The sequence below is a fragment of the Zingiber officinale genome, chromosome 6B (assembly GCF_018446385.1).
Source record: "Zingiber officinale cultivar Zhangliang chromosome 6B, Zo_v1.1, whole genome shotgun sequence".
Classification (NCBI taxonomy): Eukaryota; Viridiplantae; Streptophyta; class Magnoliopsida; order Zingiberales; family Zingiberaceae; genus Zingiber; species Zingiber officinale.
Window position 1 is genome coordinate 12,224,287 of NC_055996.1, and position 15,668 is coordinate 12,239,954.

Sequence of the window (15,668 nt, forward strand, 5' to 3'; positions counted from 1 at the left end):
AAGGATCCTTGGCTGTCGTCCTCGGTGACATGCCTCAAGGCCGGCCCTGCATCGATGGATCTAATATAAACACATCAGGCCTTTTTTAATCTTGAAAAAAAAAGGATACATTGAAAAATAGAGAAAGACGGAATTTAAGAGGTTGGTGTAAGAGATAAAAAGAGAATAATACTATTTTTAATACTCTTTTTGATGATTTTAAAAATAAGGTATTTTTTTTATAAATAAAAATACCGAAAAAACAATGTTCTATTTGTGTGCGTGTATTTATGAATATTTTAGACAAATTATACTCTTTCTCAGTCTATATAATCCTATTGGTTGGACTATGAGAGGGCACTCTGCTTCAGCCATGGCTTTCAATCTTCCCCAAAAGCCTTCCTCCTCTTCCTCTGCCTCACCGGAGAAACAACAGCTGCCGGTATTAGAAAGCGATGTAACAACCAGCCTCTGCCTCCTTCCACATGGCGGCCGCCCACTCGACAAGGATGCCGTGCTGCAAAGGATACGCCACCGGAGGCACATGTTCCACACTAGTCTTACTCAACCGCCACCACTGCCCCTCCTCTGCAAGGAGGCTGACTGCGGCAATGATGCTCTGGCCGACGACATATGGCTGGAGACAGATGCCTTCTCCTCCCCTTGATCCATCTGTATTACTACATACACTTAATAAAACTGGAGAATTAAATACTTAATCAGTAACATAGCAATGGATCAACTTCATGAATGAAACGGAGTAAGTTCTTCCTATTTCAGTATCAAATTCCTGGTTTCAAAAATCTTGTATCATTAAAATATGCATTCAGTGTGGAGCGGTGAGCTGAAGAAATCTACAGTTAGATAAGATATGGTGTTTGTTGACAGATGAATGAGATTATCACTATAGGAAGGAAACCTAATTATCCACAGCTTGTGATGTATGATAAATAATATAAAGTGGAAGCATTGTTTAAGTTTGCTAGCACAGAAACCATGGAGACTGCATCAGATGCATTTTATTGAGAGTGACAGGCAATTAGTAGTTTGCTTAGTTTTTTTTTCCTATTTTTTTGTGCCAATTAACAGAGTGGCAATGACACAACCCAGATAAAATGCTATCTGAATAGGTCTTAAATCTAAATCACAAATCTTATAAAATATAAAGAACCTCAAATCATCTGAACTTACAGTTCTGATGCAATCTTTTTAGTTGAAATAACTTGTTAAACTGAAGCACAATCCTCGCTGTCACTGCTGAATAAACTATAGTCACTGTCAGAAACACACTGGATGTCGAGAGACAGTTGGAAAACTTCAGAGAATTCTTTCATTAGGGATTCATGTGTCAAGTCCATCAATGGCATATCACCGACATTCCAGTTTGGTGAAGTCTGCAACGCATTTTTCAGACTACAAACTCCTCTGTCGCGTAGGCCGCAGGGGACAATGAACTGAAAAGGAGTCAAATCTGTGGTAACATTCAGCGCAAGGCCATGATAGGTTATCCACTGAGAAGCTCGAATCCCAATCGCAGCAATCTTTTGGTTTCCTGTTGTCGTTTTCAGTCCAACTTAGCACAGACAATTGATTCAAATGTAGAAGTGCATTAAATGAGAACCAGAAACAGCATATAGATGTTGCTTTTGAATGGGATCGCTTTGTCCTAAGCATGGGCAAGGCATTGACATAGATGGAAACAATGAAGTGTGAGATGAGAGAAGAACAAAACTAAGGAACGTACCGATCCAAACTCCAGTTAGACTCTCATGTCTTGCGGCCTTTATAGAGAAAGTGGACGATAGGACCCGGATGACTACTTCTTCAAGTGACCGGAGGTACCAGTGCAGATCCATTTTGTGATGCCTTAAATTGAGGATAGGATACATAACCAGCTATGGAGGAAGAAAATAAACTAATCATTACAAAATAAAGAAAAATATATGCTAGCAATAACACCACCAAATGTTTCTCATATAATCAATTCAACTGCAGAAGTTAAATCAGTGCTCAGATATAAAAACATATATATGATCAGAACTATGACAGAAAACAGCATATTAGTTGTTAAGACTCGCATAAACAAGAAGTTAGGGCAGGGACACTGTGCAAAAATAATTGAGCGCAATGAACACAACACACACTGAAAAAGATTCACTATGAATAGTTTGCATTATAGAAAACCAAAAAAAACTACTACTTCAACCAAAGGTTTATAGAAATGTGGAATACGTATACAATACAGCTACAGACACAGAAAATGTGAAACTGATTATCTGAGTACATGGAGAAACCTGGCCAGGGCCATGATATGTGACCTCCCCACCACGCTCAGTCCGATAAACATCATAGGGACTATCTCGTATATCAAAATTCAAGTGCTCCTCTGAACTACCTGTTCCTAGTGTATAAACTGGAGGGTGTTGAAGGACTAATAACATGTCAGAATTATCTTCATCTTTCCTTGCTAAAGTTTGTCTCCTAGCTACAATTGATTTTTGCCAAGACCATGCTTCCGTGTAAGGAACAACCTGTTTGTGCATATCAAAATATTTACACCTGCTTGGTACAAAAGAAAGGACCTCAGTTAAAGAAAATTTAACAAGGGATTGTAGTTTATTTTCAAAGTGTCATAGAAAATCAATTAGAAGTTGGTGGAGAGGAAATATAAGATATGAAACATCAGATGCAGCAGCTTCTTTGCTGCGCAGATAGTACTGCTTGTTATTTTATGAGAGAAAAAAAACATAGATTGCAAAATGAACCAGTTAAGACTTCAACTGAAATTTTTCGGTGATCTATAAAACTCGCATGCATATAAAATAGAAGACAAAGCTAGAAATGACTACATGAGAAAATTTTAACAACACATATTGAAGTTGAAGATATAATGTGTACTAGATTATTGCTGTAAGTATGCAGATAAAGCAATAACAATATAGTTGTCATTTTACAAGTCCCCAGATCTTCCAAAATGAGAAGACAAATGCCAAACAAATATCACTTCACAGATCAGTTTCAATTAAAATTGAAGAAAAAAATGTCAACAAAGATGGTTTTAACTCTGTTGTGAAAGACATAGGAATTTAACATCAAACTGAATATCAAACAAAGGGAAGACAAATTTGGATATGAAAATATCAGAGCAGTGGCAATGTACATCAATATTGAGGCAAACCACATAAATTGTGCACGACAGTTACTTAAGAGTTTTCCATTGATCAATAATTCTAGACTTTGATTTTGTTAGGAATGAAAAACGTATATCATATCATGTCAAATTCTCAGGACTATAAACAAATGAATAGGCAAGTGGAAACAGATCCTAATAAAAACACCACAGAAAAGAAATCTGAAACCAAGGAAATCAATAACCATATGGGGTTGAAACTGCATAAAGTCTCAGTAAAAAAATGGAATCTCAAAAGGCAAGTTCTGCATCACAGAGCATGAAATAATGCCATTATCTAACATTTTTTAGAGAATTAAACAAGTATGTAGTAAATAATTGCAGTAATCAGCTAACCTTCTGTTTGAATCCTGCTTAAATGTTGTAACTTCCGTATCAGCCCCATTCGAGAATCTCAAACGGACAGATGATTGATTTTTTACTTTGGCAAGAAGTGGTGGAGGAGAAGCAATGGACCAATGATTCGTTATCGACATATTGTATCACCTAGACACAGAGGATTTATGCTGTTACATTTCAGTAATGTAAACGAATGAGTTTAGCAAACAATTGCAGCGACATGATTACATAAAAAGGTGAAAAATTGTTCAACTTGAGCAAAATCTAACGATTATCACGAAATATGAAGAGGAAGGAACTGGATCAAATGCCTAATCTACACTTATCACCTTCGGCTTCTCTTCCGGCTATAAATCAACAAACAAAGGGGTATCGATCACCATGATCCTAGAAAATGAATCGAAACCTAGATCCAGCCCCCAAAGATGTCATTTTTCGCATGAGAAAAATCTACAGATTCGGATGCAAGTACCATACCTTTAAAATCGAGCTCAAAATTCCAATCCCACGCGACGGGCGAACATCGATAGCTCCGAAAGAAAGGTGGCCGATCCACAGCATCTCTATGAGAACAATCGTTCCACAGTCGACTAATGAGATGGCGGCCGGTTGGAGCTCACCGGCCATTTTGGGCGGCATGGCAACCTCCGCCAAAGCCCTAAATGGGCTGGGCAGTACAAATCAAGGCCCAATTGATAGACAAAAAACAAAGGGCATTTTCGTAAAACCCGAGAGTTCTACCCTTAACACTAACCCTATCTCTCTCTATAAATAATAACGAAACCCGCGTGCTTATGTCCATCGCTGCGGGTGGAAAGTCCTTTTAGCGCCGCTGCAGTACGGTATGTTCTTTCCCTTCTCCGCCCCTTGTTGTCTTCGATTGATCTTTTGGATTTCTTGGTGATGAGATAAATGATAGATGACGAGTCCGATTTAATCCATTCCATTCAGCATGAGGACGAATCGAGGCATTTGTCTGAAAGAAATCTTGTCTCTTTTCTTTTTCGTTCTAATTTCACCTCACATTTTATTTTCGGTTCATTCTCAATCTTTGGATTTCTTGGTGATGAGATAAATGATAGATGACGAGTCCGATTTAATCCATACCATTCAACATGAGGACGAATCGAGGCATTTGTCTGAAAGAAATCTTGTCTCTTTTCTTCTTTTTCGTTCGAATTTCACCTCACATTCTATTTTCGGTTCATTCTCAATCTTTGGATTTCTTGGTGATGAGATAAATGATAGATGACGAGTCCGATTTAATCCATTCCATTCAACATGAGGACGAATCGAGGCATTTGTCTGAAAGAAATCCTATCTCTTTCTTCTTTTTCGTTCAAATTGCATCTCATACTCATTTTGATTGGCATTATGATGAATCTCGTATCATTTCTGAGAATTTTTTTATCTGACAGAATTTAAACCTCCTACTCATTCTGAATGCCAATCCGAGTTTTCTTCAGCAATGTAGATTGTTGTTCTCCATTCACTATTAGATTTGTTGTCCGATCATGCTCGTCATGTTATGGAACTTCCAACTTTTTTCTATTGAATTTTCTTTTTAGAACGTTATCTACAAAATCTGATTGCGGATAGAGTTTTGTCAAGAATCCATTAATCGATGTGTTTGTATTTGTATTAATCTATCTTTAATTCTTTCATCATTAATCGATGGTGATAAAGGAATAATTTGTAGAGCTGTCAGACGGGCCAACCCGTGACGGGGCGGGTCGGCCCGTGGCGGGCTAACCATTTGGCGGGGTGGGGCGGGCCAACCCGCCAAGTTGGCGGGTTGGGAAATTTCCAACCCAACCCATTCTAAGGCGGGTTGCGGGTTTGGCGGGCCAACCCGCGGGCCCATCAAAAATTTTTAAAAAAATTAAAAAATATTTCATATCTACAATATTTTACTTCGAAAAAGTTTTTTACAATTAAATGTATACATAAATATGTATTTTAAATATAAATGAACACAAATGAGTATATATGTTGGATGAAAAATACTATTTTTATTTCAAAATTATAACAAAGAAAGATAATAAATTGACATAAAACTTAAGCTTACATATGTTTTTCAACCCGCGGGCCAACCCAAGCCCGAGCGGGCCGACCCGCGCGGGTCGCGGGCCTAGGCGGGTCGGCCCACGGCGGACTTGGGTTGATAAAATTCCAACCCAACCCGCTTAAATTGTTTGGCGGGGCGGGCCAACCCGACGAGCCCAACCCAAATTGACGGCTCTAATAATTTGGTTCGTGAGTGCTTCTCGATTGATGGAGTTTCGATAAGGTTTTACATTGTTGTTTTGTTAATTGTGAAAATAGTTCTTTTATATGATCCAAACGGAAAACAAGCGAACCAAATGAACCTGACAAACCTACAATTGAGCGAATCAGATGTGCTCGAAAATGATGTGTAGTCAGAACAGATTGTGCAATGCTAAAGGCCAACAAATCTTGTGAATCAAGCACGTTGTTTCTAGGGATGTAAATGAGTCGAACCAAACAGTATTATGTTCGAGCTCGGCTCGTTTAAGTTATATTCAGGTTCGAGCTCGAATCGAGTTTTTATCTCAAGGTTCGAGTTCAGCTCGTTTAAGTTATATTCGGGTTCGAGTTCGACTTGAGCTCGAATTGAGTTTTTATCTCAAGGCTCGAGCTCGGCTTGTTTTAAATTATCAAGTTCGTGAATAGCTTAGAATTATCAAAGTCGAGCTCGGTTCGTTATTAGCTTAATTATCAAAGTTAATGAGCCTAAATCGTTAACCGAGCTTGGGCTCGTTTTCGAGCTCGTTTAAAGTTTGTTTTTGACTTGTTTTAGAGTTCATCTTTTGGCTCATTTTAAAGTTCATTTTAAGGCTCGGTTTAAAGTTTATTTTTTGGTTCGTTTTAGAGCTTGTTTTTTTGTTCGTTGTAGAGTTTGTTTTTTGGTTCGGTTTAAAGTTTATTTTAAGGTTCGTTTTTTTTTAATTCGCGAGTCTATAAACGAACATGTTCGCGAGTTCACGAGCCAATATCATTAAGCTCGAGTTCAACTCGATAAAACTGTCGAGCTTGAAATCGTGCTTGAACTCGGCTCGATAAGATAAACGAATGAACTGGAATGAATTTTTTACCAAATCAAGCTCCGAATAGTTTGTGAACCGTTTGGTACATTTACATCTCTTGTTGTTTTTATTTTTTGTCTCAGTTAAGAGTGTCTTGTATATATATCTCTCTGTCATAAGTAATCTCATCCAAAATATTGTAAAATGAATTCAGAATGCGTAATATTGGCTTATTGGTGGTAAAAGACGAATACGCTTACCTTCAGCGCTCCTGTCAATTCGTCCCCGTCAATCTGTCCCAGGATCAACATGGAAGAGGTAACGCCTATTAATCTTTGGAATAGTGACTAGCATATAAGGGAGTGTAATATTGGTTTATGCTTCGTGTCCTAATGATCAATGTCAATCCTATTAAAAACTTTTAAAATTTAATTTAATATTTATCAATAAATAAAAATTAAATTAATTTAATATTTATTAGAATTAAAAAAAATTAAATTATCAATAATGATATTAATAAATAATAGATTGAAAATGTACATAATAAATAAATAAATAAAATTTATTTATAATTTTTAAAATTTAAAAAAAAAAATATATATATATATATATATATATAGTACTGTTCTGCTGTGGATTGCATGTTGTCCCGGTCGCAGGCTTATCTACAAGGGAAATTTTATTAATTGAAATCAAATATAATTTAATTTTTAAATTTTAAATTATATATATATATATTGAAAGAATTAACAAAAACTTTAATTAAAAATCTAAAGTTTAAATTCTCTCATTCAAATATTGTTATCTAATTATCCTTTAAATTTTTTATGTACAAATGGTCTAAAAATAAATATAATTATTTTTAAAAATAGAGACTAGAATATAATAAAAAATTTATTATATTGAGTATATTTTTTTTCTATTTTAATATAATTTTTTTAAAATTTAATATCATTTAAAAAAAATCTAATATATTCTATTCAATTAGTATCATTTATAAATAGTTTAAAAATAAATATAATTTTATTAAGTTTATTATTTTAAATTAGAATTAAGTATATTTTTTATTAAATTAAGTATGATTTTTTTTTATTTAATATAATTTTTTTTAAATTTAGTATCATTTAAAAAAAATTATTATATTTTTTTATTAAATTGAGTATCATTTAAAGAAAATTTAATATATTTTTCATTCAAGAGATGAAAAAAAAATTAATTTAATAAAAAATACATTAGAAAGAATTGTACTCAATTTAAGATTTTAATATATTCATTTTTAAATTTTTTATATTTAAAATATCAATGATAATTAGATAAGTATGTTGCTTCTATTCATCACTGTTGCTCCTCTCTTGGCCTCACTCATACGCAGCCTCACTGCTGCTCTCCTCTTCTCCATCGAGTGAGAACAGCTGGCATCGGCATCTCCTCGTGCGTCCTCCGCAAACTGCAAGAACAGCCATGAGAAACTAGCAATGACATTCACATCCCCCTCTACAGGCCGTTGGCGCTGCTTCGTTGCGAACGCTTGCACTGTCACACGTCCCCTATATAGTTGCTGCCCATTGAGATGTCGTAAGATCAACAATTACACATGAATTATATGATTCATGCAATACATTGCCAAATTTTACTGTAGAATTCGATCTCAATTGATCCAGATTGATTGATTTAGTCTTTCCGGATCGTCTGATCTGGATCACAATTTTGCAAATCATGTTGCAACTGAACACTTGTCAGTATTGCTTCTCTTTTTCTTTCATGCTTTGGGAAAACTACGATGTATGATAACAATTACAGCTTACCAGAGCACAAGTAATAACATCTTAGATAAAGTTGCTCAGCACTAGCAAGCGTACTAAGAAGGAACAATCAAAAACTAACAAAGGCCCATGGCACTTGTGATTTGTCAATTCAATTCACAATCAACCTATAAAGAACAACAGCAGCAATTCATGATAACGTGGCAATAATGACAGTACTTCAGATTGCAAACTGCCTAGAACCAAACAAAGCTAGCAATTACCAGAGCATAGCAATGCCTTGAGATAGACATCAGCTTGTTGCCCTTTGTGAACTTCCCGGAGAAATCCATGAACATGATGCCCCTCGTGGAATGCCTGGCCATACCCGTAAGGAAAACCGGCTTCGAGGCCATAAGCTGCAGTTAGTTGCAGCGGGGAACCCGTTAACTTGAAAGCTAAAATGTGGGAACAAGCCACCGATGGCAGCAGAGAACGTGTAGTTACCAAACCTAGTGCTGGCCATCGGAGCTCCGCCCATGAACCATGGATTCCCATGGTGGAAATTGTTTGGGTCGGGCGGCGGCAGCGCTGTTGCGGGCCTCTGCCCAGCTGGGTGGTGAGGAATGTTCATACTAGGTGACGTTTTCGACTGTGGGTCAGTGGAACTCTTCCCTCGGCCATAGAGAGGTGCCAGCTTTTCTTCCTCGATGATGGCCTTGCAGACAGGGCATTCAGAAGATTGAGCGTGAACATGGAGCCATTTGTAGAGGCAGGCCCAGTAGAGTTCAAATCCATGAACATGATGCATTCAAAGCTGCCTGTATCATTGCTGCCACTGTTTCCGCTGAAGAAAGAGTTCTGCGGATCCCCACTAGATGAAGACGATGACTCCCCAATTCCACTTGCCATCTATGATGCCGCAAAATCGAAACTTGCAAAACGAGAAGAAAAGAAACAATCAACGAGGAGGAGGATACAACAAAACCTGATCGGAATTGAAAACACTGATTCAACGAATAATGCGACGGGGATTCAATGAATCGTCGAACAACCAAACCCTAGCATATACTCGCGAACGCGGAATCAAAATCTAATGAATCCAACGAGATGCCTTTGCGAGATCATAATTCCCATAATACTCGTAATTTCTATCGTTCTAGGATTGAACTCGACAACACAGACAGATCTCATACGCGAAAGAGGGCAAATATGTGAGTTTCACCCAAAAAAAAAATCTCACGAAATCACAAACAAAAACCTAATCGATAGCGAGAGTATAGAACAAGGAGTACTTGGAACCGAAAACGATCGAGACGAGGCGAAGAGAGACTTCAAACAGTCGCAAATTGAGGAAGGAGATGAAGACGAAATAGATTTGTGAATGAGGAACGATCGAGCATGCGTTCCTCGATGTCTAGGGCGGAGGAAGCTTCTAGATACTTTCATCGTCACGACACTATCGGATCTTTTTTATCCAACGGGTTCGGGTTCAAACCCATTAGAATTAATTTTGATAATTTGCCTTTTCTTCAAAATGACGTCTCCTAAGTTTCAATCTCCAAACTTCATTAAAAAAATGTGAATATCTAAATAAAACATAATATTGAATAGTTTTTTTTAATTCAATATCACTTTTTATTTTTACGAAAATTTCCATAATATACCTATTTTATGTTAATCCAATTGGTTGCTCAATTTTTATTAAAAAAATTTGAAATTTGTACAATATTTTTGTCATGAATGTAAAACATTCTAAAGATGTATGAGAAAATAAAATATAGTATATATGAGGTTAACGAGATTAACCTTGTTTTCTCTGTATCATTCGATGGAATAAAACATATTATATGTCAGATTAACAATTCCTCCATATCAGTTGATGGCGAAGAAAAATGAAAGAGGAAGCGTAAATAAAGGGCGCATATTATCTTCTTTACATGCATCAGGAAAATTGCACCACAGATGTTTTTTCAAATTTTTTTTTTTTTTTTTTTGGTTAAAATTGAGTTTCAGTTTTGATGAATTAACAGTTGAATTTTTTTTAATAAATAGTTAATTTTAAAATATTAGATTGATAGATTATTCGCTATGAATATTTTCTAATTTACTCTAGTAAAAGATAGGAAATTTCTTCGGACAGAAATTAGTCATCCTTGAGATTAATCAAAGTAAATTGAATATGCCATAGGTAGTTATTTTTAAAATATCAAATAATTTTTTTTCAAAATATATTACTCAATTAAAGATATATTAATTTTAAAATTAATAATTAATTTTTTAATTAACGACCAAAACTTAACCAAAGTTATGGATATTAATGTTTAGTCCCATATATAAAATTTCATGATTTTCGATCAATATAAAATATAACTATACGATGAAGAGATCATCAAGCTTATGGAATGAAGTGATAGGATCTTTGGATCTAGGAAAATCCTCGAGTCGCCCATCAGCAATGCGGAGGGTTGAGACAGAGCCATAGTAATTCACTCGACCTACAAGTGGGTTAACTGCACGGGCGGTTTACATTCCCATAGGTAGTTATTTTTCAAAAATATCAAATAAAATATTTTTCAAAATATATTACTCAATTATAGATAAATTAAATTTAAAATTAATCATTAATTTTTTAATTAACGATCAAAACAAATCCAAAGTTATGGATATTAATATTTAGTCTCGCTTTTAAAATTTCACGATTCTTTGATTAATGTAAAATATAACTCTACGGTCAAGAGATAATAAAGTCTATCGAATGAAGTGATAGGATCTGGCCCTACAAGTGGGTTAATTGATGGGGTTTACATTTCTAACTATAGGTAGTTATTTTTTCAAAAATATCAAATAAAATATTTTTCAAAAAATATTACTCAATTATAGTTATATTAATAATTAATTTTTTTAATTAACGAACAAAACTAAACAAAAGTTATGGATATTAATGTGTAGTCCCACGTCTAAAATTTTAAGATTTTCGATCAATATAAAATATAACTATAGTAGTTAAATTTTCAAAAATATCAAATAAAATATTTTTCAAAATATATTACTCAATTAAATCTATATTAATTTCAAATAAAATATTTTTAAAAATATATTACTCAATTAAAGATCTATTAATTTTAAAATTAGTAATTAATTTTTTAATTAACAACCAAAACTTAACCAAAGTTATGGATATTAATGTTTAGTCCCATATCTAAAATTTCATGATTTTCAATCAATATAAAATATAACTATACGATGAAGGGATCATAAACCTTATGGAATGAAGTGATAGGATCTTTTGATTCAGGAAAATCCCAGGGTCACCCACCGCAGCGATGCGGCTGTGTAATTACAGTCCATTAAATCTGATCGTATCCCATCCTTGGTTGGGCTGAGACACGTGTGGAGCCTTTCGATCAAATTCTGGTTCATGACGGATATCTTCACAGTAATAGTAATTCACTTGACCTACAAGTGGGTTAATCGGGTTTTACATTCCAATAAGTAGTTATTTTTTAAAAATATCAAATATAATATTTTTCAAAATATATTACTCAATTATAGATAAATTAATTTTAAAATTAATAATTAATTTTTTAATTAAACCAAAGTTATGGATATTAATATTTAGTCTCACATTTAAAATTTCACGATTCTTTGATTAATGTAAAATATAACTATACGGTCAAGAGATAATAAAGCCTATCGAATGAAGTGATAGGATCTGGCCCTACAAGTGGGTTAATTGTATGGGGTTTACATTCCTAACTATAGCCAGTTTTTTTAATTAACGAACAAAACTAAACCAAAGTTATGGATATTAATGTTTACTAAAATTTTAGGATTTTTTATCAATATAAAATATAACTATATGGTCAATAGATCATAAAGCCTAGGAAATGAAGTGAAAGGATCTAGCCCCACAAGTGGGTTAACCTATGGGGTTTACATTCCCATAGGTAGTTAAATTTTTAAAAATATCAAATAAAATATTTTTCAAAATATATTACTCAATCAAAGATATATTAATTTCAAATAAAATATTTTTCAAAATATATTACTCAATTAAAGATATATTAATTTTAAAATTAGTAATTAATTTTTTAATTAACGACCAAAACTTAATTAAAGTTATGGATATGAATGTTTAGTCCCTTATCTAAAATTCCATGATTTTCTATCAATATAAAATATAACTATATGGTGAAGAGATCATAAAGCTTATGGAATGAAGTGATAGAATCTTTAGATCCAAGAAAATCCCTGGGTCACCCTCTGCAGCACTGTGTAATTGAGGTCCATTAAATCTGATCGTATCTCATCCTTGGGAGGGCTGAGGCCTGAGACACGTGTGGAGCCTTTCGATCAGATTCTGGATTCATGATGTAATTCAATCGACTTACAAGTGGGTTAACCACACGGGCAGTTTACATTCCCATAGTTAGTTATTTTTAAAAAATATCAAATAAAATATTTTTCAAAATATATTACTCAATTATAGATAAATTATTTTTAAAATTAATCATTAATTTTTTAATTAACGATCAAAACAAATCCAAAGTTATGGATATTAATATTTAGTCTCGCTTTTAAAATTTCACGATTCTTTGATTAATGTAAACTAAAACTCTACGGTCAAGAGATAAAAAGCCTATCGAATGAAGTGATAGGATCTGGCCCTACAAGTGGGTTAATTGATGGGGTTTACATTTCTAACTATAGGCAGTTATTTTTTCAAAAATATCAAATAAAATATTTTTCAAAAAATATTACTCAATTATAGTTATATTAGTTTTAAAATTAATAATTAATTTTTTAATTAACGAACAAAACTAAACCAAAGTTATGGATATTAATGTTCAGTCCCACGTCTAAAATTTCATGATTTTCGATCAATATAAAATATAACTATAGTAGTTAAATTTTCAAAAATATCAAATAAAATATTTTTCAAAATATATTACTCAATTAAATCTATATTAATTTCAAATAAAATATTTTTAAAAATATATTACTCAATTAAAGATCTATTAATTTTAAAATTAGTAATTAATTTTTTAATTAATAACCAAAACTTAACCAAAGTTATGGATATTAATGTTTAGTCCCATATCTAAAATTTCATGATTTTCAATCAATATAAAATATAACTATGCGATGAAGGGATCATAAACCTTATGGAATGAAGTGATAGGATCTTTTGATCTAGGAAAATCCCCGGGTTATCCACCGTAGCGTTGCGACTGTGTAATTGCGGTCCATTAAATCTGATCGTATCCCATCCTTGGTTGGGCTGAGACACGTGTGGAGCCTTTCGATCAAATTCTGGTTCATGACCGATATCCTCACAGTAATTCACTTGACCTACAAGTGGGTTAATCGAACAGGTTTTACATTCCAATAAGTAGTTATTTTTTAAAAATATCAAATAAAATATTTTTCAAAATATATTACTCAATTATAGATAAATTAATTTTAAAATTAATCATTAATTTTTTAATTAAACCAAAGTTATGGATATTAATATTTAGTCCCACATTTAAAATTTCACGATTCTTTGATTAATGAAAAATACAACTATACGGTCAAGAGATAATAAAACCTATCGGAGAAGTGATAGGATCTAGCTCTATAAGTGGGTTAATTGCATGGGGTTTACATTCCTAACAATAGGTAGTTAGTTTTTCAAAAATATCAAATATAATATTTTTCAAAAAATATTACTCAATTATAGATATATTAATTTTAAAATTAATAATTAATTTTTTAATTTACGATCAAAACTAAAACAAAGTTAATGGATATTAATGTTTAGTCCACGTGGAAAATTTCATGATTTTCTCTCAATATAAAATATAACTATTATATGAAAGAGATCATAAAGCCTATGGAATGAAGTGAAAGGATCTAGCCCTACAAATGGACTAACTGTACGGGATTTACATTCCCATAGGTAGTTAAATTTTCAAAAATATCAAATAAAATATTTTTCAAAATATATTACTCAATCAAAGATAAATTAATTTCAAATAAAATATTTTCAAAATATATTACTCAATTAAAGATATATTAATTTTAAAATTAGTCATTAATTTTTTAATTAACTAACAAAACTAAATCAAAGTTATGGATATTAATGTTTAGTCCCACGTCTAAAATTTTAGGATTTTCGATCAATATAAAATATAACTATACGGTCAAGAGATCATAAAACCTACGAAATCAAGTGAAAGGATCTAGCCCCACAAGTGGGTTAACCTATGGGGTTTACATTCCCATATGTAGTTAAATTTTTAAAAATATCAAATAAAATATTTTTCAAAATATATTACTCAATCAAAGATATATTAATTTCAAATAAAATATTTTTCAAAATATATTACTCAATTAAAGATATATTAATTTTAAAATTAGTAATTAATTTTTTAATTAACGACCAAAACTTAAACAAAGTTATGGATATGAATGTTTAGTCCCTTATCGAAAATTCCATGATTTTTGATCAATATAAAATATAACTATACGGTGAAGAGATCATAAATCATAAAGCTTATGGAATGAAGTGATAGGATCTTTAGATCCAAGAAAATCCCTTGGTCACCCTCTGCAACACTGTGTAATTGAGGTCCATTAAATGTATCCCATCCTTGGGAGGGTTGAGGGCTCCAAGGATAAATATTTTTCAAAATATATTACTCAATTAAAGATAAATTAATTTCAAATAAAATATTTTCAAAATATATTACTCAATTAAAGATATATTAATTTTAAAATTAGTAATTAATTTTTTAATTAACGAACAAAACCAAACCAAAGTTATGGATATTAATGTTTAGTCCCACGTCTAAAATTTTAGGATTTTCGATCAATATTAAATATATCTATACGGTCAAGAGATCATAAAGCCTACGAAATGAAGTGAAAGGATCTAGCCCCACAAGTGGGTTAACCTATGGGGTTTACATTCCCATAGGTTGTTAAATTTTTTAAAATATTAAATAAAATATTTTTCAAAATATAGTACTCAATCAAAGATATATTAATTTCAAATAAAATATTTTTCAAAATATAATACTCAATTAAAGATATATTAATTTTAAAATTAGTAATTAATTTTTTAATTAACGACCAAAACATAATCAAAGTTATGGATATGAATGTTTAGTCCCTTATCTAAAATTCCATGATTTTTTATCAATATAAAATATAACTATACGGTGAAGAGATCATAAAGCTTATGAAATGAAGTGATAGGATCTTTAGATCCAAGAAAATCCCTGGGTCACCCTCTTCAGCACTGTGTAATTGAGGTCCATTAAATCTGATCGTATCCCATCCTTGGGAGAGCTAAGGGCTGAGACACGTGTGGAGCCTTTCGAT

At 32.6% G+C, this 15,668-nt stretch overlaps 1 protein-coding gene, 1 long non-coding RNA gene, 4 other non-coding genes and 1 pseudogene across 9 annotated transcripts; 5 read left to right on the forward strand and 2 right to left on the reverse strand.

Annotated features, from left to right (window-relative positions):
• Positions 1 to 231: 231 nt before the first annotated feature.
• Positions 232 to 4,161, reverse strand: LOC121992006 (octanoyltransferase LIP2p, chloroplastic-like). Of its 4 annotated transcripts, none has more exons than XM_042546110.1 (6): positions 3,986 to 4,161; positions 3,506 to 3,655; positions 2,274 to 2,538; positions 1,724 to 1,874; positions 1,171 to 1,531; positions 232 to 651 (listed from the first exon to the last, which is right to left on the reverse strand). In XM_042546110.1, the coding sequence occupies exons 2-5, from the start codon at positions 3,643 to 3,645 to the stop codon at positions 1,206 to 1,208; spliced, it is 882 nt and encodes a 293-aa protein (XP_042402044.1). In that variant the 5' UTR covers positions 3,646 to 3,655; positions 3,986 to 4,161; the 3' UTR covers positions 232 to 651; positions 1,171 to 1,205. The 4 variants fall into 4 exon arrangements, with proteins under 4 accessions (XP_042402044.1, XP_042402045.1, XP_042402046.1 ...); XM_042546111.1 differs by having other exon boundaries at positions 232 to 659; XM_042546112.1 differs by having other exon boundaries at positions 232 to 678.
• Positions 4,162 to 4,304: 143 nt separating this feature from the next.
• LOC121992008 lies at positions 4,305 to 8,317 on the forward strand. The gene is made up of 3 exons (XR_006114788.1): positions 4,305 to 4,350; positions 6,770 to 6,873; positions 7,928 to 8,317. It is a non-coding gene; the product is annotated as an uncharacterized LOC121992008 (long non-coding RNA).
• Positions 4,404 to 4,493, forward strand: LOC121993483. The gene has a single exon (XR_006115322.1). It is a non-coding gene; the product is annotated as a small nucleolar RNA SNOR75 (small nucleolar RNA).
• Positions 4,567 to 4,656, forward strand: LOC121993484. The gene has a single exon (XR_006115323.1). It is a non-coding gene; the product is annotated as a small nucleolar RNA SNOR75 (small nucleolar RNA).
• On the forward strand, positions 4,733 to 4,822 carry LOC121993482. Its single transcript, XR_006115321.1, has one exon. It is a non-coding gene; the product is annotated as a small nucleolar RNA SNOR75 (small nucleolar RNA).
• LOC121993440 lies at positions 4,875 to 4,951 on the forward strand. Its single transcript, XR_006115284.1, has one exon. It is a non-coding gene; the product is annotated as a small nucleolar RNA Z105 (small nucleolar RNA).
• A 145-nt stretch (positions 8,318 to 8,462) lies between the features above and the next one.
• Positions 8,463 to 9,691, reverse strand: LOC121992007 (annotated as a pseudogene).
• Positions 9,692 to 15,668: the final 5,977 nt, after the last annotated feature.

Excerpts from the sequence above, each read along its gene's own strand:
- LOC121992006 (XM_042546110.1), bottom strand. The coding sequence starts at position 3,645 with ATGTCGATAACGAATCATTGGTCCATTGCTTCTCCTCCACCACTTCTT. Across the intron at positions 2,539-3,505 it reads AAGCAGGATTCAAACAGAAG|GTGTAAATATTTTGATATGC; the intron begins GTTAGCTGATTA and ends TGTACCAAGCAG. Across the intron at positions 1,875-2,273 it reads CATATCATGGCCCTGGCCAG|CTGGTTATGTATCCTATCCT; the intron begins GTTTCTCCATGT and ends CTTCCTCCATAG.